Source organism: Plectropomus leopardus, chromosome 6 (assembly GCF_008729295.1).
Source record: "Plectropomus leopardus isolate mb chromosome 6, YSFRI_Pleo_2.0, whole genome shotgun sequence".
Lineage (NCBI taxonomy): Eukaryota > Metazoa > Chordata > Actinopteri > Perciformes > Serranidae > Plectropomus > Plectropomus leopardus.
Window position 1 is genome coordinate 35,151,785 of NC_056468.1, and position 23,007 is coordinate 35,174,791.

The 23,007-nt window shown below is 37.2% G+C and overlaps 1 protein-coding gene across 1 annotated transcript in view; it reads right to left on the minus strand.

The window, feature by feature from the left end:
• Positions 1-22,901, minus strand: part of LOC121944203 (protein FAM102A-like) — a 40,032-nt gene extending 17,131 nt beyond the window's left edge. The window contains exons 1-2 of the mRNA XM_042487924.1: positions 22,773-22,901; positions 22,381-22,680 (exon numbers count right to left, since the gene is read on the minus strand). Coding sequence (XP_042343858.1) covers positions 22,381-22,523 — 143 coding nt within the window. The 5' untranslated portion in view covers positions 22,524-22,680; positions 22,773-22,901. The remainder of the gene's footprint in view (positions 1-22,380; positions 22,681-22,772) is intronic.
• Positions 22,902-23,007: the final 106 nt, after the last annotated feature.

Sequence of the window (23,007 nt, forward strand, 5' to 3'; positions counted from 1 at the left end):
CCTTAACTCCAACACTTATAAATCACAGACACGGAGCTTCGTGGTGGGACTGCACTTAAAACTGAGGGTAAAAGAGAAATGCAATGAAGAGCCCTTTCCTTTGAAACATCAAGTACAAGAACAGTCTTAAAAAGTCTAATTAAGTAACCTATAAGATGCTCATGACACGGGCATTATGATGAGAAACTTTCAAGTTTAAAGGGATAGTTTGGGATTTTTTAAATGGGGCCGTATGAGATACTTAAGTGTAGTCAGTGTATAACATACAGTAGCTGGTGGTCAATGCTGAAAAACAGACGCCCCACAGCTCAATTACTCTGCTGTATAGAGGGTTTAAGAAAAGAAAAAAAAGAAATCATGATCTGAAACAAATACACTGAATAATGACTTGTTCTTAGTTTAATTTAAATATTACAATTATTACTTCCATGTTTTTACTTCTTCAACTTGGATTTCAGTCTTTTTGATTCATTGAGCTCTTGAGGCAGTTTGAGTTATCGTGTGAGACAGAAGGTGCTAATGACACGTGTACAACGACACACACACACACACACACACACACACACACACACACACTCACAATCTATAGTGCAAACTCGCAGCAGCTGCTCTTCACACTCCCCTCCCCCATCATCTTATTCACCATCAATGCTCCACAATGAGGTGTGTGATTTCTAACGCTTGTCGTCCCTCTCTTTACCACTTTTAATTATTATCCACAGTAAAAATCTTAAATGCGAAATATAATCAAAAACTAGTCTTCTTACGCGTTTATACAAATGTTATTTTTATAGAATTTTATGATTTTATTTACTATTTAAATGTTTTTAATTTAATTAACTGATGACAATGCTGGTAAAAGATTGCTCACTTAGAAGACGTTTACTGGTACAAGCTCTCAATTTAAGTTTTATTGCTTTTCTCAATTTAATACTATAAATTGAGTATTTATGTTGTACAATGAATTTAGTCAAACGTACAAGTTTTACTGCTAAAATCCTGTATTTATCATCTATCGAGGACATCTTTGGTTATTGTCAGAATCGGCGTCAGGTTTCAGGTCTTTTGACTACTGCTCAGACAAAAATTACTTATTTGAAATCTTCACTTTGGGCCCTGTGGTCTGAAAATACGCAAGTGTTGTGATTTTTTTAGATTTTTAGACTGACTGATTACATTTAATTGAAAAATTGGGTTTGCAAATGTTTTACGAGGAAGGAAGCGTAGTTCTCAAGGAAACAAATGCTCTGAATGTAAACATAACTTTGTTTACAAGAAAACTCCACAAGACCTCTTCACGCTCGAGTTTACCACCAACGATATTAATCTGTCTGAACAATGTGATTTAAAGGCTCGGGCATGCTTAACTCAAAAATTGTGGCAGACGTAGTAAAGCACTGGGAGAAAACACCCAAAACAAAACCCACAAATCAACCCTATGACTTCCTCCAGGAGGTGAAAATGAAGATTTCCCTTCATCCATCTATCCCTGGAAACAAGTGAGGTTTTCAGAGGAGCAGAAACACAAAAGCACAGTCTCTCTCTCTCTCATCTCTCTCTCTCCAAGGTCTTATCAGGACCCCGACGCTATTGGTCCTCCAGTGTGTAACGGGGAGCGTTCCCAAACCACATTCCTCAGTCCAGATGGCTTTGTTCAGACTCCATGGAAACCTCACACTCCTCAAATCCAGCGACGCTCTGCCAGCAGCTCAGAGGAGGAGGCACTCACGCCGACAACTCTCTCTTTCAGCCTCAGACGCTTTTAAAAGCCCTCTGAACGTTTGTTTCTTAATCTCACCTGCAGCCTTTGCATCCCGTCTGTTCTCTCTTTTTACTCTTGTGTGCTTCCCTGTTTGTGCAGGAGCAGTGCAGTGGAGCTGTTAACAGAGCATTTTTCTGGCTGCGTTCACACAGCAGCTGCTACCACAAACTTTGGCCTCTCACGTGAGACTCAAATATAAGCTGTTCTGTGATCAGCGTCAAAAACGAAAAACCTGCATGTAGTCACACTATTTCAGTTCTGATCTGAATCAAACTAATATCTGATACTAAATCATGAAGGACTTCAGTCCGCCTGGTTACACCCAGCACCACAGACGAAAATACAACACTTTTATGAAACAAAATGCTGAATTTAAAGGTAAAAACTGAGGGTTTTTGCCACATCAAAAGCAAAACATTTAACAAGTGAGTAATCTATTGATATAACACTGAGTACCTCAATTTTGCAATGCATTTTACAATTACTAAATAATAAAACTGCCAGAATTAATGTTTGCAATACTACTGCAAACTATGGGCACGTCACAATTGCACGTTATTATATAGAGGATACGATGGTTGCCGTTATGTTTAGGCACAAAAAACAGTTGGTTATGGTTAGGAAGAATATCATGTTTTTGCTTAAAATACCTGGTTTTGGTGATACCACGCCCGATGGAAACACAGTGATGTCTCTGTAAAAAACTAACTCTTTTCATGACACTGTCCCTGCAGGAATCAACAGCCCTTCTTACACAGAGATCGTACCACATGGACACTTCAAGGTCCCTTTCCTTTGTATTTTTACACAGAGACAACAAGGGCAGCATCACGCCACTCCAGTATGTGATTTTAAACAGTATGCCAGCATTGTGGATTCAAAACAGGTGTGACAGCTGACAAGTTGCTAGCCACAGTACATTGGCTGTTCAAGGCGGGAATATCACGCCCTTGTGCCGCTTCGGCATTCTGTATATAACATCCGATCACAGAAAGGGGGGACAGAGTGGTCTTGCCTCTGACCCGGGAACGGAGGTGGTAACAGTCCCGAAACGAGCTCTGTGTAAAGACGGAAAGACGTGACCATGGACGGCATGAGTGTGACATTTTGACAATGTGTTTGTGTGAGCAACTCATGCAAGATTTAAAAAGCAGCTGTAAGTGTACCATAGAAAGAAGAACATTGGCGATAAATGTTGACAAACTGAGAAAACAATGATATTCACGAGCTCCTTACCCTCCAAGCAGAGGACGAGATCAGCATTAACACATTAATGCCTTTGTTATTGTTTAGAAAGTGCTGAAGATGCATATTTTATATGTCATGCTAGAGACACTCGTGTGTTAAACGTCACACATGTCATGCCTCTTTTGATTGTAGGATGCAACGATGCGGAGTGTAATCACACACTGGAGCGGCATGATGCCACCGCTGTTTGGTTCTTGATTTGCAGAAAGGTACAATTTCATTATTTTCTTGTGGCAACTTGACTCAAAATTCAGAAATTCTTGACTTCTCTATTAGGTTATTATGTTAGCAACAACAATTTATTCATAAGACTTTAATTTGGCAAAATTAATGTCTTTAGTTCCATCTCAGAAGTCAGGATTATTTTATTCTGTGCACTTATAAGTAAGAATTTATAGTGTGGAAGAACCCGTTTTACCTTGTGCTAAAACAAAAAGCAGTCTTATTGGAGGTATACATTATAGTTTGAATGCTTCTCATCTTTTGAGTATTAACTCTTTGACATCACTTTTCTTTTGCTGTTTTCAGATGCCTCTTAATCATTGAACTCTGAGCAGATTGGTGTGATTTCTTATTTTTAAAAAATGTGAAAAAAAGGCAAGGGGCAACTAGATAAAAATGTTTCACAAATTACAAGAAATTAGTAGATTTAAAAAATATATATTTTTAAAAAGCTAGGGAAAATTTCTAGAAAAAAAATGTTATTTTATTGATTTATTTTTTCTTTCTTGTACTTTTTACTAATTTCTCACTAATTTTGGAGTCATTTTGTCTTTCATTGTTCGCTGTCCTCTTCCCGTATTTTTAAAAGAAATTAAGCCACTTTGCTCAGGTTTTCAAGGGTTCAACAATGTGTCAGGACTTTACAAAGACACTTGACTCACCAAAAATACAAGACTAGATACAAGCTACAACCTCAGCTTTGTGCTGTGAACGCAGCCCAGCAGCAGACACTTAAAGCAGGTCACGGTGACAGTAGACAGACACTGAAGCTGCTCTCACTCCAGCTGAACAGAGCTCACATAAACAGGGCCGACATGATAACGCCTGCACAGAAAAACGAATACAAAGGCGGCCATTAAGCGTGGCCTCTTCCATGCATTGGTCCCTGAGGGCGATACTTTGATCAAGATCAACCAAATCAGTGTGCTCCAAACAGAAAACTGCCTCAAACAAACACAATTTCCAACAGCTGAAAATAGAGTAAAAACTGATGTTTTCCACACGTCATCCTGAAGACGGAGGAGTGGCAGCTCAGGAAGAAGACTTGTTCAGTAAAACAAAAGAACCAAATAATTGTAACTGCTACATAAATGTAGGAGAGACGCTGTCCTGTGTTGACAAAAGACAGCATCCAAAAATGACCTCAGCCTCTGAACCTCAGACAAAACCAAAAACAGAGATCGTAAAACTACAGGAAACAGTGCCAGCAGTCTGATTTTCACTCCCAAGTTTGAAAAGTAAAATAATCTACAGTAGAACAAGCTCAAACTCCTACATCATCAACAATTACACGCAAATTAAAGTAAGTAGGCCAAGAGTCAGCAGGCAGTTCGAGTCAACAAGAGACAGAACAAAATATTCCTGTGACTAAATAATATGCAGAGCAGATTAGGGAAGCTGTAGGAAAGCAAATAAAAGCCAGGCTGCTGAGGATGAATTGTGACCTCAAAACCTCAAAAGAGGCAAACACTGGAGGGAAAAATGGGAAACTAGGTTTTTATTGGGATGAGAAAAAAGTACTTCTTAAGATTATTTACAGGAAACATGGGAAAAGAAGGAGGTATGACATGCAACAATATGCCCACATATGAAGTTTCATGGTACGTGACATAACCACAAACCACGCCACAAAAACACCCCAGATATGAAGCATTTACTGAAAAAATGAGTCCTCAGTTTACAAAGAGACTTCAACAAATGGATTTAAAAAAAAAAAAAAAAAGTTGGTCTCTTCGGTTTCGGAAGAGACCTTTTTAAAACTTTTTTTCAGGTTTTTCATATTGACTCAGCATTTAGGTGTTGAAGTAGACTAATACTAATATCTACTAGTCAGCTGTCCCTGCTGGTGGGAAAACTTATATTATGAACTACATGTATCATGCTGAGCATGACTTTCAGGAACTGGAATCAGATTTGTTTTGACCTTTTCCCTGCTGCCAAAAATCTGCAATCTGGCAAGACGACAGGTAATTAAAGTTGTGTCCAGTAATCGAGCTGTTTCTGGCTCCATGTTACATGTGTTTAAAGTTTTGGTCGGCTTGTTAAGTTGGAAAACTGAACCGAAATAACCCAAATGTAACAACAAAGAAAACTTCTCTGCTGTTATTCAGGCAAACTAAGTAGTGACTGCACCCTTAAAGTCATCAGAAAGCCTGAAATGTAAACACGAAGCCCCTGATTTGAGTTTACCCTCAACTGGACCCCAGCATGTGATGACTCAACATGTCAGCAATGCAGCAGTTTGGGATCCTTATCTCCCATCCTGGCTGCGTGGCTCCTGGGGGCCCCGGCCGTTTACAGAAACACAAACAGCAGCCCGGGTCGGGTCGCATCAAGGGCTCAGATAAACAGCGCAGAGAGAGAGCAGAGTGCTGAGGAAGCAGACAGATCCTGCAGAGAGGGACGGTGACGTCAGGACCAACCAGGAGGGGCGAGGAGTCACAGAGGATGTTCCTGTACCCAAAAGGTCACAGGGTCGACCCTCGCTGACGCTAAAAACCTTTAAACAGCCACGTTTTCTACTGGAGAGACATCGAATAAATCGCAAATACTCCCTCGTACCTGTTACTTCACTAATTTATTTGCATTTGATCAACATCACTGCCAAAAGGCTAATTCCCAAAAGCTGACAACAACAACCACTAAAACAACAATAAAACAACAACACATGGGACCCTTCACCCTAATATGTGAGTAACTTTTATTGAATAAACACTATTTAAAGGGAAAGTCGACCAACTTAAACACACAGGTCGGTTCACCCCTCACAGGGAGTCCCATTGCACCTGTAAAACAGTTATATAATGTCTCTGTGGCTCTGGGGGAGCTTTGTCAACTTCAGGTTCAGAAAGTGTTGGAGTTTGAAAGAGATGGAAGTCTGATGAAAAGATGCTGCATGAAAGATGCAAGTTGCATTATGGGAAATGTAGTATTTTATGGAGCTTGACGTATTCTGCAAACTAAAAGCTATAAAAACATTTGCTGCATCAGTATTGACCATTTTTACAGAGTTCCTGCAGGTTTAAGCAAGTTCAATTTAAGATTTTTTAAAAGACTTTCTTAATGCCACTCTGAATGAAGTTTAGACTAATTTTCAAATATCCAAACTGAAGAGGGACAATTTTATTTAGCCCACATGCTTAGTATGAAATAAAACTGTTGATAACAATAAAAAATGTTGAAAAACAAAACCTTTCTTGAGTGAAACACATGGAAGACAGTGACTATATTATATCATCATAAAAGTATCTTTTTTGTTTACCAACAGAAGTAGGAATTATCTTGTACTTCTTTATTATTTTCTCGGCAATTTTGTGTTTTTCACTCTGCATGTGAGATTCGGCCGCTTGGATTCCCATCGCTTCATAAAATCCTACTTCCCATGGCTAAGCATTTTTAAGACTTCTGAAAGATGCATTTAATTTTCTAAAAACTGCTCGTCGTTAATTAAGAACATTCATTTATTTGGTTAAACAATAATGGTTTAACAGTTGTCAGCTGTCAGTGACTCAGCAAAGGATTCAAATGAAATGAATCAAAACAAAATGTATAAAAATACCATAGAGTACTGCTTCAAACCACTAAGCTCTCCAACAAATAAAATACTTCTCAGGAGCAGCGTTTGCACAACTTCATGTTTTTTTCTTGCAGCGGTGATAGTCACACTCATATGGGGCCACTAAGTTGCCACTTAATAATGTCGGCACACTGCTTTTTTTTCCCCACTTGCCTTTTCTATCTTTTCGTGTTTCACCCAGAAACCGAAGTGATCACACAAAGGTGACTTGAATGACACGGGAGCATCTTCACGTACCGCAACTAAAAAATTCTGTACATTTGCTGTTCTAACATTATAAATTAATTAATGTTAATGTTTACAAAGCGCTGTCCACCTGTGGGCTGAACCAGAAGTGCCTGTACCGTGATGGTTTGTTACCAATACACGCACTGTTACGCCCCTGGTATACATACATTTCAGTCAGTGAGGTTATATGAAACTGAACACCAAAGTCTTTCCTCTGTGATGTTGCCTGCTCTAACACGAGAGTGCTGCAATCAGAGTTATTAATCATTTATAGGAACTGTTTCTCGATAACAATGACTCATTCATGTCTGTAAATGGAGTTGAAACCTGGTGAAGGATTGCATTTTTCTCCTCTATGTGGCAAATCAAAACATCATGAAAATATTTAAAAAAGCCAGGTTTTTTTAAAAAAGAGAGAAAATTAGAGAGAGAAGCTAAAACAATCGATTTCGCAGGAAATCCCCTGCATGGAGGAAGAGACGTTTTGATCACCTGGCCTGATACCAGAGGAATAACGTCCAAAACACCCCCGCACCCCACACCCACACACCTCCCCTCACATCCCACCAAAACGCTAACGGCTGGAAAAGTGAGATGAAAACAGGAAACAGCTGTTGAGAAGCAGCTCGATCCCAGTCAATCTCTAAACTCGCCACACAAACTTCTTCCTTCCTTTTCTCTCGTCCCTTCCCCGCTCTCACCGGCCAAATGTCCGACCAGGTGACAAAGACAACACTTTCTCTCACAGAGGAGGTATGTTTCAGTGACTTGGTTGACAAAACCTTAAAACAGAGGTGGTTCCAGGGATTGTTTCCTGCTTGTGTTTCCACTAAACTTCCTGGAAGTCAGCACTCACGGGGCTGTCGCACGGGACATGTTCCTAAAATCTTTCAAACCATGACACACACCCAATTCTCCATTTTAATTAGAGGATACTCAGTAGATCCAATGGGGTGTTGGTGCAGAAGATGCTCTTTTTTCTTTGTTAATTGTTTGTTCTAAACCCAATTTTCTTTTATATATATTTCTTTTATATTTTTCAATATACGTGTTATTGGAATTTAACATCACATACCATCTCTTACAATTATTTCAAAAGCTTTGTACAGCCTTTATAAAATGCCACATTTTTTTACATTAAGTCCAAAAAATAAACCCAATTTTCTATTTCATGTATTGGCCAGTCTTTTTTTGTCCAACCAACAGTCCGAAATCCGAAGATTGATTTCTTTACGTTGAAAAAAACAGCAACAAATAGCAGTTCAAGCTAAGGCTGAGTGATATGGCTTTAAAATATTATCACAGGATTTTAAGGCTTTATTGCAATGCACGATGCACAGTATATCACGATATTCCTAAATATCATTTTAAGTAATGTTAACTACTTAAATAGAAAGAAAATACTTAATAAACTGCATTTACAATAAATTTAAACAAAGTAGCTACTGTCAAATAATACAGTTCAATACCATTTAATAAAATAGTGTCATAGGGAAGTTAAATAAAGTACGTTTATAATGAAATTTTAAAAGGTATTGTTATAATTGGATAAATCAAAGCAACTCAGGCTGAAAATGTTGTGTTAAATGTTTTCTGCTGTGGACTTGAAGCTTCCAGTTGGATGTTAGCGCTAGCTGACAGTTAAACAGACACCACGGCACCTTTAACTTTCAAGATTCATTCTCTGTAAGCTGGAAACAAAGTAACAGCTCTCCAGGTCATATATTAAGTATTTGTAAATCGCAGTAATACTCCATGGTCACAAAATGACTAAATAGTCACAGTCTGGAGCTCTGCAAAAGCTCTGCTCTGTGTGTGTGTCTGTGAGAGGTGGAGAGCCATTGCACGTGGAAAAAGCGGCAATACATAGAGTATATGTCACCCAACCCTAGTTCAACCCATATGTGTGTCGATAAAGATTGCCTTTCTGTTGATTGAATAACTGTTTAATTACTTATCATGTCTGCAGGTTGGAATAAGATTATTTCTTTTTGCTGCGAACTTTGGCACATTCCAAACTTTAATGTTGCACAGCGGTATTATAGGATGTTTTTTTTTTTTTTTTTAAATATTTTTTTAATTATTATCATGTTCTTTATTATTGTTATTATTCTTATTTTATTATAAAAAATGAAATAATAAATATTTCAAATGTTTATCATATCTATTATAGTCAATTTCTACTTTATATTTACGATTCTTGACTTTGGCTGTGCTTGTTTTTGTTTACGCAGCAAAACAGAGAGGCAAATTCCTTCTACGTGAAAATTTAACACCTGTTTATAATTCTAATGCAATACTACATAACCCAGCTGACAAATATTGTGTGCAACCCAAATTTATGCTCCTGCAGCTGTGATGGTCCATGTGACGAAAATTTCGTCTATTCATATCAACATGTCTTCAAGTGCCAACTGGACATGTGTGGAACATGTGACCATACGTTAACATGCAGTGGGGTATGTGAGGAGGTGCAGGGTCCCAGAACAAGCTAAAAAAAAAACATGCCGGGGACAACAAATAGCAGAAATGTTTGCTGGAGACCTTTGTTGCATGTCATCTGTCAATGCTTGTCTTTAAAAAAATGACAAACGATTGTTTTTTTTAGATGCGAGAATGCCAGCGACATATTTAGAAAAACAACAAATCAATGAGAGCAAAAAGAAGAACAATCACTTAAAAACTTCAACAGGGCCACTTAGAACAATTCAGACCAGTCAAGTGCTGGATGGCGCCTGACAACAAACAGACAGTCAGGAAGCCCTGCCAACTCCACCCAAATGTTCCTGGTACTCTTGAGGGCCCTAAGAATGACATCCTGAAGCTTCCTACTGGGAAACACTCACACAACCTGTGAAGCACAACGTCACACCATACTGGAAGAGTTCAGCGTCAGAATTACACAAATGAGAAATTCAACACCAATTTTTTCAAATGCAAAAGCTCTCCAAACTAGCATGTAATCTTTGTAGTTTTGTTCATGTAAACTTTAACAACCTATTCACCAAGAAAAGGTGCACAACAACATTAAAAACAGCATTACATCAGTGTCCTTGATTAACTTCAACCAGTTTACAGACTGAGTGATTGCAGCAGTTTTACAGAGTTATATGAAGCACAAAGATGGGAAATCATACATGTGTGATGCACTACGGGTGGAGAAAAAGAAGTGATACAGCAGAATATTGCGATATTTTGCTTGGCAATCTTGTATCAATACAGAGATCGATATTTTTTTATTATATACATTACTGACATTAAAAATGAAAATTAAACTTTTGGTAGCCCACTAGAATCATGAAATCATTTACTTTTTCAGGCCACTAGATACATTTTGCTGCAATGAAAATGACTGAAATGAGAAACCTTATCTCTTAAACTTCATCTTTTTAGATTAAACATATAGGGACATAACTTAAAGTTGAAAAAGGTAATAAGTTGCTATATATAACACTGTATGTTATAATACTCTCAGCATATTGCAAAACATTTAAAATTAAATAAGAGATGGAGAGATAAAAGAGTTTTCTTTTTTAAAAAAAAAGGAAAAACAAGATTTGAAAGACATATTTCTGGCATTCAGGAGAACCTCAAACATCATTACTAACAAAAGAAGAGAAGAAGTTAACTAAACAATCTCACCATAAGGTCCGCTTTGTAGCTGTTCTGTTGTTATTAATTTGTGGATGTTAAAATATACTTTTCTGGATTATTTGTCAATTAAGTCTTTAGTGGACGCACTTGTCCATATGTGAAGCATGAAAATAAATAGCAAAATGTGTATTTGGGACAATTTATGTGTTACAAGAGATCAAATAGCTAAAGTTTGTACATTGTAATAAATTTCATCTGAAACATCAGCTGAGTTTCAGTAAAATTGCATGAGACAAAACAGACTCTGGCACCGAGCTGATCCTTTGGACTTTACTGTTCTAAACACGCTTTTCGGAAACTGACACCGGTTTTGACCCTGTCATACCCATGACGGCGTGTATTTGCATGTGGTTGCAGCCTCTTACTGAACATGATGTGTGCATTCCAGCACAGCTGAGGTTAAATATCGTAACAGGAAATAAACGCAATCTGTCCACGTTGCCTCATCAGAAACACTCGCTCCAGCCTCTTAAAGCTCCATGTTTCAGTCACTTCTTCTTTGTTTTCACCTTCACTCTCTCTACTCCATCACATCCTCCTCTCAGGTGCCTGTAACCTCTTACTGCTTTAACATTCCTGTTTAATTGAAGTTTAGATACAAAAATCCCCTCCATCTTCTTTCCTCTGCTCTTATTTCCACTCCTGGCGCTTCTCTATCTCTACCATCTCTAAGAAATGTCTCACTGCATCCCAGAAACAGGCTGCTGTGGTTGTGTCTTCACGCTATGTACAACTGGCTTCATGCAGTGTTGGAGCTCTGTAAATGTCAGCAACAGAAAGGATAAAAACGTCATCTAAATGCCAAAAATGTAAACTATAAATGTCAAGATACAGCTGATGAAACCTAAACTCATGCACCACTGGAAACCAAGTTTTTCTGCCAAATCAAGACAGAGACCATATGGTTTCGAAAGCTGCACAGACTGAGTAAAAAAACATTATCCATCAGAATATCTGACTGGTGTTTATGCTGTAAAGCTGGCTGGATGTAGTGGATGCTTCAAAAACTTGAAATCCAACACCAGCTCTGATATGATATCTTTCCGATAACTGCTTTCACATTGAGTTTGTGTAATTTGCACTCATCTTCTGTTTTCTCAGTGCAAAGTGCCAAAAATAAGAGGAGGACACTTAAAATATCATCTCAAACACATAAAAATGTCACTACTATAACACCAAAACAAATGTTATACCAGTAGATCAAGTGAAATTGTGCATGTTTTGCACATGCACATAAATATTTGGGATTGTTACATGAAAGCAGAAAGAAAAGCTTGCACTTTAAATACTTAAATCTTTTTTAATTAAGCAGTCAGTATTATTTGTTTAAAAAATCCTATAAGATCAAAGCAAACACAGACAGACACTTTGTTTATCCTGAAGGAAATTCTCGCAGTCAGCTGCAACAATAAAAACACAATGAAAATGTAATAATAGAAACATTATAAAAAACAAAATTGCTTGCTCTTAAATGCTCTTTAAAAAAACAACTTATTTTTGTAACAAGTAATGTTCCTCACTGAACTTGTGTATTTTCTTTCCCTGTATTGTTAGACTCATCTAAGTTCTGAGAAGCAAAGTGAAAATTCACGAAGGCTCTTATGTAACTCCTTTTTGCCTTTGGCTCCTCTTTGTGTTCGCCGTGTCCAATTGTTATAAATGCAATGCACTGTTTTACGTTATATCACAAAAACTGTAAAGCCACAACTTGGACAAAACACAGAGGCCCTTTAAACTGAAATTACAGCCTCATGGTTTTATGCCTCCGTGAATTTAACATCCATGTCTGTCCAGACTCGTACATCGCCATGACAGTACACAATGTTTCATGCTGTTGATGCTGCTGCAAAAAGTAACACTATAAACCTGAAGTTGATCTTACTTAAACTGGCACCTGACTCCCTTGAAAAAGTAAAGTAAAAATCTAACTTTAAATCTTATTTGAAGTGTTAAGTTTACTTGAGATTCAGCTGAATTTACTTAATTTTGTGAAGTTCTTGCAACTTCAACATTACAAAAATGACCTTGTTCTTTCTAAGTGATAGCAACGTCAGTAAACAAAGTTAGTCTGACTTAACTTGTAGTTTTATTCCAATTCAGCATGGTAAAACATTTGAAATAGGTAAATACTATACTCCAAAGTATAGGTTAATACTTTGGAGCTATGAAATCCTGGGTCAGAGTATTATAAACTACTGTGCCGTCTAATAAGCCTTTAAATTCACCGACCTGTTACACAAACTGGACTTGGTGGATTGTGATAAATCGCCTCACTGGTACCTTAAACAACATACCACCACCACACAACACTTTGCATTAACAGAGAGGGCTTTTCAGTCCCAATGTATGCTGAGGATCATGATATAACTGCTCTTTACCAGGGCTCTAAGTATTTTGACAGTCAACTAATTCTTTAAGTCGGTTGTCAGAGGGAAAAAAGGTTAAAGATTCTCTGCTTACTGCATCTCAAATATGAAGATTTGCTGCTTTTCTCTGAGTATCTTTAGCATTTGGGCAACAGGTTGGACAAAACAGAAAGACATCTGAAGACGCCACTTCTGCACAGTGTGAACATGACTAAGCACAGGGAGGTTACAGCGCTGTTGATGCTGAAATCACGCCAGAAAAAACTGCAGTCACAATATCTTAAACAAGTTTTTCTGCAAAAAAAATTCCACTGTTGTTGCAGTCATTAGTCTGCTGCTGTCCTTACTTCACATCCTGATGTAATGTCTCCACTGTGCTTTATTGCATCTTGTGGTTAACCCTTTAACACCTGGATCAACATCAGTTTCCTAGTGCTGTGTTCAAACTCCTCTCACATGTTTTTAAACCTCTGAAACCTGATAAGACTGGTTTGGTGTCTTTTGAAATTATGTGAAAAAGGCAAAGAGCAACTTGGCAAGAAATGTCCCATAAACTGCAAGAAAAGAAACAGTTAAAGGGGACAGGAAAATGACCTGAAAATTAGCTGTGGTGGATTACTAAATACTTTCCAAAAAAGAAAAGAGAAAAATGTCCCAAAAAAACCCAACACAATTGCAGAAAAAGAAATACAAAAAATATAAAAATACTGTCGTTCATTCATGTTGCTCCACACTTTATTTTTTAATCAAGTGCAATAAAGATTATTTATTATTCTACTTTTATACAAATATTGCTATTTTTTTTTTTTTACAGTGTCCTTTCCTTTTCCTTTTTTGTTTAAATGTGTATAACAGAGTAGCACCACTTCTTTCATTGTATGCAAGTACAATGACAATAAAGGCAATTCTGATTCGGAGATCTATCTATCTATGCATCTATCTATCTATCTATCTATCTATCTATCTATCTATCTATCTATCTATCTATGTTTGCATCCATCAATCTATCTATCATCCATCCATCCATCCATCCATCCATCCATCTATTTATGCATCTATCTATCTATATTTGCATCTATCTATCTATCTAATTCTATTTTAGCACTCTCTTTAGGCAAATTCCTTGTTTGCTTTTTTAATTTTTTTCTTTTCTTTAAAGTAATTTTCCTGCAACTTTTTATGAACTTCTTGCTTTTGATGGTGATTTCTTATAAAGTTAAGGTGCTCATTGCCTTCTTACCAAGTTTTTAAAGAAATCCAGCCAATTTGCTCAGATTTCAAAGGGTTAAATCTTAAGAGCATGCCCAACCGATGCTGCAGCATGCCAAAACTTATGAGGAAACACTCCAATATGTTTGTGTGCAGCAGCTGAACGTCAGTCATACTGCGGGTGGATGACAGACATCAGACAGTCACATTCGCAGCATGTGATCCTCTGTGCTTCAAGCCAGACTTGGAACCAGCAGGGACTCTGGGAGTTTTTCATGCAGTGCAGCTCAGGCTGCTGCATAAGCTCGCTGTTAATTCCCACCACTGTTCCCGACCCACAACGAAGCGAGGCCCCGTCCAGGCCTCTGTACAAAGACTGGGTTTGTCAGCTCTCTGACATAACGCTAATCTCTGTCTGCCGCGGAGGGAGCCTCCCTACGCCGTTGCCTCGTCCTCTGAGAGGGCCTTGTTTTCAGTCACAGAGATGATAGCTGAGATGGGAGGGAGGGAATCTGAGCTGTTACGTAACCTCCAGAGAGGACAGTGACCTCTGAGAGATCGGGACATCGCAGGCCTCGTTGCTGAGGACGGGAGCTTTTAGCTTGGTATTTCTCAGCAAATTGCAGTTTTAGTTTGAAACTTTTTTAGAGGCTGTGTTCCTCTAGAGGCAGTAAAAAAATAATCTCACTGGATCATGATCTCACGCTCAGAGGCCAGAGCTAACAACGTTTTTGTATCATGACTGTCAAACTTTACAGTCAAAGAAGGAATTTTAAACTAATAAACATTTGCAGGACAATATGTTTTTTCAATAAAACACTTTACAATGAAATCTATCAGGTTCACAAAACCTCCCAGAAATTCAATCTGAAACACACTCTGCATCAGTCTGTACGTTTACATGATGTTTGAAAAAGTGGAATTATTGCGTTCGTCCGACTGAAACTGAATTTTAAAAATACATGCAAGCATAGACTGCATAGATTAGACTGAAATCAGCCTAAATCCAATGTCTCAAAACTGGACGAACACACCCTGATAATGCGATTGGAAGTCAAGCTTTTCTGTCATGTGAACACCTTAGTCGGACTTTAACTGGACTCCATCAATGGTTAGTAATAGGGACAGTTTGTTATTTATGATAAGGGAAAGGGTGTTGCAAAATGGGTCAGGCATCTGAAAAAATAAATTAAGAATTGAGGACGGACCCATTTTTTTTTTATTATTTCGGTTTCGGTGAGGGAAATACAACTTTAAAACGGTATTTTATATTTATTTCAATTTTTTTTAAAAAAGTGAAGTCTGGTCTTTTTTATATAATGGCTTCAAGTCCCCAACAGTAAAGGCTGTCTCGAGGCACAGAAATGCAGTGAGAATATTCTAAATATAAGGTAAAGTGATATTGATTTTGTTTTTTTTTTTAGGTGGCTTTAAAGTTATCAATGAAAAGAAAGTTTACTCAGCACCGTTTTATTATATGTACGTGACGCTGCGGTTTTCTATCCTGAGGTTATTGTAAATAAACAGTAATGACTGTGATTCGGTCTGTATCATAGACTACATAAATAATATAGATTTAGAGCAACTTGTTGAAAGAGGGCATATCTCCACCTGCTATGGTGGAGTCAGACAAACTTTCGTCAATAAATCGATTCTCCCCCGGTGCTTGCATACTGGGACAAGGACAGTTCAATTAAAAGGCCTAATCGAGCTATAACTGTAGCTCCACAAAACTGTGCATGTAAACACACTGACTGTGTTGAAGAAAGTTATTCAGACTTTTGTACTGTGCAGTTAGACTGAACTGTGGCTGAATATGTGATTTTGAAAGTTCCCAGTTACAAGCAGATATTCATACAGACATTTCTCAGAATCACTGGTTGCATGTGTGTGTGGTCTGTTGTTTGTGTCTTCCTGTTTTTCAGTTCAACATGAAGAAGAGTGCTGACTATTTACAAGACTAAGAGTCCAGCTGAGGATTCATGTGATGACGTCACATACTTTAAAGTCTGCACATAAATCCACGACTTGTGACAGATTGTATTAAAATGACTTAACAAGACGAAGCACGTTTATTTGTAAAGCACCTTTTAATAACAAAACAGTTCAAAGTGCTTCACAAATGACAGAAACACAGTAAGAAAACATAGAAATAAGTAAAATGCTGTAAAACGGAAGATAAAAATAAGCTATTATACAATAAGAAAAAAACAAACTGTAGAATGAAAATGTGTCTATATTATTTTCTAGATTATAAAGTGGTTAATTCATGTGAAGAAACGTTTCTTAAAAGCTGCTGCATGGTTGCGAGTTGTGATTGAGACACTCCCTTCTCAGGTTGTTTGCATTCGAATAGTTTTAAGAGGCCTAAAGAGGTAAAACTATACAGTCTTTGCAATAAAAACAAGAAGATTAAAGCTGCTTTAAGATGCAGGAAGTGTTCAGTGTTACGAGTTTATCCAAGTTTGTTTGCTTGAAACAAGAGTGGTGACACAAAACCATACAGTAAATCTGCAGAAAGAATGAGCTAAAGAAAGACTAAAAAGCTCTGTAGAGCTGCAGAGTTGGTGATCATAAAAGCTATAACTTTTATATTACATATTTCAATTTTAATAATTGGTCATGTTCGACTATTAGTGCAACTTTAAAGAAAAGTCAAACAAAAAACAGAATTTGTGCAGAAGAAATATGGTTTTTTTTCTATCTTGTGACTTCTGGCCTGCAAGTTTTGAAACACTGGATTAGTCAGTCAACAGAAAATATTTCAACCCTTAAAATAATACATTTTATGCTGTATTTGTACTTTACAGCTTCTCCCATAAGAGGATTTTAAGCTTTTCTCCACCTGATATCTCTTAATTGATTCTCATCAGGTTCTTTAAAGAAGTATTTCACTGATAGAAAGATAGTCTTTCCATAAAACTAAGCCATCTCTACAGCAATAAAAACAACTAATTTTGAAATTGGTGCTACAGATGACCAGAGAAAACAAAGGACTGTGGCATTCACTGAAGAGGTAGAAAACCTACAACTACCAGAATGCACTGCACCGCACTGGACCAATAAACGCTCCTGCTGGTGGGTCACGTTATGCAACCTCGCCCATGGCTTGGTTGTTTTGACACAGGAAACAATGTAACAGTAAGATAAAATATGCTTCTGAAAACATATTTTAATAGGTAACGCAGTAACAGAATCTGGGTGTATATTTTCAATCCGCCATGCCTAGTTTCGTTTCCTTTACAATTGGTTACAGATCTGCTCAAAACTTGAGCGATATTTTTGAAATGTTGATATTCACAATTGTGAGATGACTGCGATTCCATTGAGTGATGTTATCCTGACACAAAGATGGTTGAAAATCTGCAAAGTATCCCTTTAACTTTTTGCTCATACAAAATAAGGAACTGCAGGACTCAAGGTCTGGGAAGTGGAAACATTTGTCCTCAGTTTCTGTCTTTTTATGGACTACTCAATTATTAAAAACAATATTCTGCGGGTGAATCATCGAGGCCTTAACATGTGTCGTTTTTTGGTTCTGTCCTCTCACATTTCACTCAACCAGCGAGATTATCTGTGTTTGTGAGACTAAAACTCCCAATCTGCTCCTCCCTCACTGATGAAAGGTAAGAAAACGGAAACATCCACTGACAAGAAACCTGATCGAGATTATCACGATCTGTCAGTGTTTACTTTTCTCTCTCCGAGACCCTCAAACACATACATTTACCACACACACTCTGCACCGGGATACGTGACAACAGGGAGGTCGACCAAGTACAAAGAGACTGATTTGTTTAACTGAGGATGCAAATAAAAAAACCTTCTCCCACGTACGCATCCGTCAGTTCAGGGATTAAGACATTTAACAGGCCTGTTTGAGCACCAGTTACAAACAGGGTGTGGAAAAGTCTTGATAAAAAGACGAAAAAAGGGGTTTTTCCCTCCTGTTTAACACCAAATACCCGAGATAACTGGAGTCCAGAGAGTGGAACATCAGTAACTGAACAAATCAGAAGCCAGACGTGGAAAATCAGGTCCGTGCTTTCATCTGAAAAATGGGTTAGCAGCAGCTCAGAGATTCTCTGCCAATAAAACACTTCGCTGGCTGACAATATAACGCCTCATGTTGTTTAACAAGTTGAGGTTAGTTTAGTAGGTCAGACTCTGTGAGAGAGAGCAGCAAAGCAGTCTTTGAGAACCCAAACCAACCACCTAAAACCAAAGAAAGCCTTCAACGTCACTGCAGAATCACTATTTTCAGCATCACAAACACACAAAAAACAAGTTTAGGAACCATATGCAATATTATTAAAGTCAATGTATCAACTATATAGCACCACAGATGCACTTTAAGCTCCTGAAAGAGTATTAAAATCACTCCGATAGAGAAAATATGTATTAAATTGCACCAAAACACTTTAAAATGACTCTTAAAGAAGATTTTCATGTATGAAGTCATGTTTAAGGGTATTTTAAAGAACCCAAACCAAGCAACTTCAACCAAAGGAAGCCTGCAAAGTCACTTTTTTTGCATCACACACACACCAAAAACAAGTTTAAGAACCATACAATATTATAAACGTCAATAAAATCCCTCCATAGTGCCATAGATGCACTTTAAGCTAATTTAAGTGTACTAAAGTGACTTTGATCAAGGAAAAAAATATATATAAATTGTCAAAAATACTTTAAAATGCCTCTTAAAGAAGTTTTGCATGTATGAAATGATATTAAAAAAACATGTTTTTGTGTAATTTGTGGTAGTAGGTAAAGCTCTTTAATACAGAGCAGAAAAGCAGTCCTTGAGAACCAAAACAAACCACCCTAAATCAAAGAAAACCTTGCAAGAAAACCTACAAAATTACTATATTCAGCACAACAAACACAATGCAAACAATTTATCTATATATAATACTATTAGGGTCCATAAATTTACTATATAACTTCATATATGCCCTTAAACCTCTTGTAAGGGTATTAAAGTAACTTTGATCGAATAAAAAGAAATATTGAATTGTTCCAAAATACTTTAAAATGCCTCTTAAAGAAGTTTTGCATGTGTGAAGTGATGTTTAACATATATTTTCGTGTAATAGGTCAAACTCTGTAAGAAAGAGCAGTGAAGCAATCTTTGAGAACCCAAACCAACTGCCTAAAACCAAAGAAAGCCTGCAGAGTCACTGCAAAATCACTATTTTTAGAAGAACAAACACACCGCAAACAAGTTTAGAATGATATACAATACTATAAGTATAAGTCAATAAATTCACTGTATAGCTCAAAAGATAGTACTTTTATAATACTAAAGGGCCCAGGAAAGAAAAAAACAAACAAACCACCTAAAATACAGTCAGAAATCCTCTATTGTGACTGCAAAATCATTATATTTATGATGATAAACACACCACAAACAAGTTTAGGAACCATGCATAGTATTACAGAAAACACCTTATGAGTTGAAAAGCTCCATGAAGTCTAAAAAATGTCAATAAATGTATTACATCGCTAAATAAATGTACTGTAAGCTAATAAAGTGAAGTCTAATAAAGTGACTTTGATAGACAGAAAATTCATTAAATTGTACCAAAATACTTAAAAATGCCATTCTGAAAGCAAAAACAAGCATCTCAAACCCAAGAAAGTCACTGCAAAATTACCATATTAAGCAAACAAACACACCACAAATAAGTTTAAGATCCATATATGACATTATTTAAGTCAATAAATTCACTATACAGCTCCACAGATGCAGTTTAAGCTCCTGTTAGTGATTTAATGCAACTTCAATAGAGGAAAAGTGCATCAAATTGAGATGAAATATATCAGTAAGTCTGGGTTTTTTCATGTGATTCATTGTGTTAGTAGGTCAGACTGTAAGAGAGAGAGCAGCCAGGCTGTAGTCTTTGTGCTTCAGGCCGGGATTGAAAAGAGGAGCGTAAACAATGTACCAGCGTAAATTAAAAAAAAAAAAAAAAAAACTTTGGCTCTCTTGTTTAGCTCATGTTGGACACAGTGAGTATCCTAAAGCGCATTTATCACCTGAAACAGAACAATCAGCTGGAACAACTTCTGCTTTTGAAACATGACACACTGATTTGTGGTGCAAACTGAAAATAATAGTTTGGAAACTGTGTAACAGGTTCTCAGGTGATGCCTCGCCCTGACGGCTCTTTTAGCAGGTTTTTCTCTAACATAAGGAGGTCACAAAAGTTCAGGACATTCTCCAGACTTTGTCCCGTCTTTTCCCTGAATTCAAAACACTGGACAGACATCTGACGAGACCGTATAATCTCATCTAATGAATCAAAGACGAGGACGGGGAAAAGAGATGAAAGTTGTTGATTTTATCGGAATCCGGGGAGGGAATCTGAAGTTGTGTGACGTGAATGAGGAAAAGGATAATCTCAGCATCTACTTCACCACATCCTAGTGCTGTTTCACCCCAGGCTAACAGCGGGAAAAATACTGTAGGGAGGTTTAGAGCCAGTGAACGAGATAATTTGACCAGCGTGAACTGGTTTCCAGAGGTTTTGTTGTGTTTAGTCTGGTAGTCATGCAGAGGTGCCAGTGCAGATACACAGAGAGGCCACTTAACATGGCAACACCCTGTGTTTAAATGTGACTGGGAGAAAACCAGTCTTTCATTAACCAGTCTGAGCTGAGCTGCAAACCACTGGAGCACTGTACACCTGAAAAACTTTGGTGCAACAAAACAATAACAATGAATTCATGGGAAATTACACAAAGATGCAACAGCAAAGAATTTGGTCCTTTATGATACTAAAAGTTGGGAAAACCCAAACAAACCACCTAAAAACACAAGAAATCCTGTATTCTGACTGCAAAATTACAACATTTATGACAACAAACACACCACAAACAAGTCTGAAGTTAAAAAATGTCTGGATATTCACAAAATAGCTAAATAAATGCACTTTAAAAGTAATGAAATGAGGGTGTCTTTGTGTGACAGTAGCATTAAATTTAGTCTTTCATGATATAAAAGGGGAAAGAAACAAACCCAAACTAACTGTCCAAAATGGCAGAAATCCTATAAGGTGACTGCAAAATCAAGTTTAAAGGGTTTCAAGGGTGTCTTTGTGAAAACTGCAAATCATTAAGTCTTTCAGGAAACAACAGACACCTCAAACATAAGAAATCCCGTCTAATTACTACAAAATCCCAATATTTAGCATCACAAAGACGCCACAAAAAGGTTTAGGTACCATATGCCATGTTATAATCTTCATCAAGTATAAAAAATGTCAATAAATTCACTATACAGCTCAATAATGCACTTAAAGCTGCAATAAGTAAATGTATTGAAGTGACTTTGTCAGACAAAAAAAATTTGTAAACTGTATTATTTTGAACCAACATACGTAAAATGCTTCTCAAAGCAGTGTTGCATGTATGAAATTATGCTTTGGGTGTCTTTGTGTAGAAACAGCAAACAAGGGTAAAGAAACAAACCAAAAACAGCAACCTAAAACATAGCAAAGCCTCTATGGTAACTGCTGAATTACTAAATTAACCATAACAAACATAACAGACAATTTTAAGTACCATTTACCATATTACAATCTCCATCACGTATTAAAAAAATGCCAATAAATTCACTATACAGCTCAATAAATGCACTTTAAGCTGCTCTGGGTGTATTAAAGTGACTTTGTCAGAGGTAACATCATTTTTAAACTGTATTATGTTGAACCAATATACTTAAAATGTTGCTCAAACACGTTTTGCATGTATGAAATGCTGCTTAAGGGTGTCTTTGTGTAAAAACAGCACACAAGGGTAAAGAAACAAACCCAAACCAAATACCTAATACAAATAAAATCCTACATAATAACAAAAAAACTAATACATCCCAAACAAGTTTAGGTACCATATGCTGTATTATTATCTTCATAAAATGTATAAAATTGTCAATAAATTCAATATATAGCTCAAAATACGTTATTTTATCTCCTTTAAATGTATTAAACAACTTTAATAGAGGAAAAATTCACTTTCAAATGATATTAAATATAACTTAAAGAAGTTTCGCGTGTATGAAGTGATGTTTAACGACGTTTTTATGTTGTTTGTGGTGTTTGTTTTTTTACCTGGAAGAAGTAGCGACAAAATCTCCATCCAGCAGCCGCATCTTGCAGAACAAAACTCCGTTGACAAAAGGCACAGCGGTCAGCTCCTCCAGCGTCAGATGGGTCTGAAACTTGAATTTCTTCTTTTTCACGAAAAAAGCCATCGTGTTAGTGTCTTCACTCGGACCAGAGCTAACAAAAAAATATTAAAAACTAAACTAAACACTAAACAAAACGTCCCTGCTAACCGCTGCTGATGCTCTCAGTCTGTGTTTTCACGCGAGCTCCGCTTCTTCTTCAGAGGTGATTCTGCGCAGAAATCTGAAAACAAATCCCGAATATTTTCGTTAATAACGCGAAAAAACGCGGAGGAAATGTTAACGTGTTTGGTTTAAAAGTGACCAAAGACTTACCGGGAGACATTTCGGGTGCTTCGGTTGTCTTCAAGAGCGGTTCAACAACAAAAAATGAGTGAAAAAGACGTTTCTCCGCTGTTTCTTTCGGTACCGAGAGGAGGAACTTTGCGCCACTAGCATCAAGCGAGCTCGAGCGCAGTGACTGACATCCGGTCGGCGCCTTTCAGTATAAAAGCTAACATCGATATAAATTCCTAAATTATTAAAATCTGACTTAAAAAAAAATAATAAT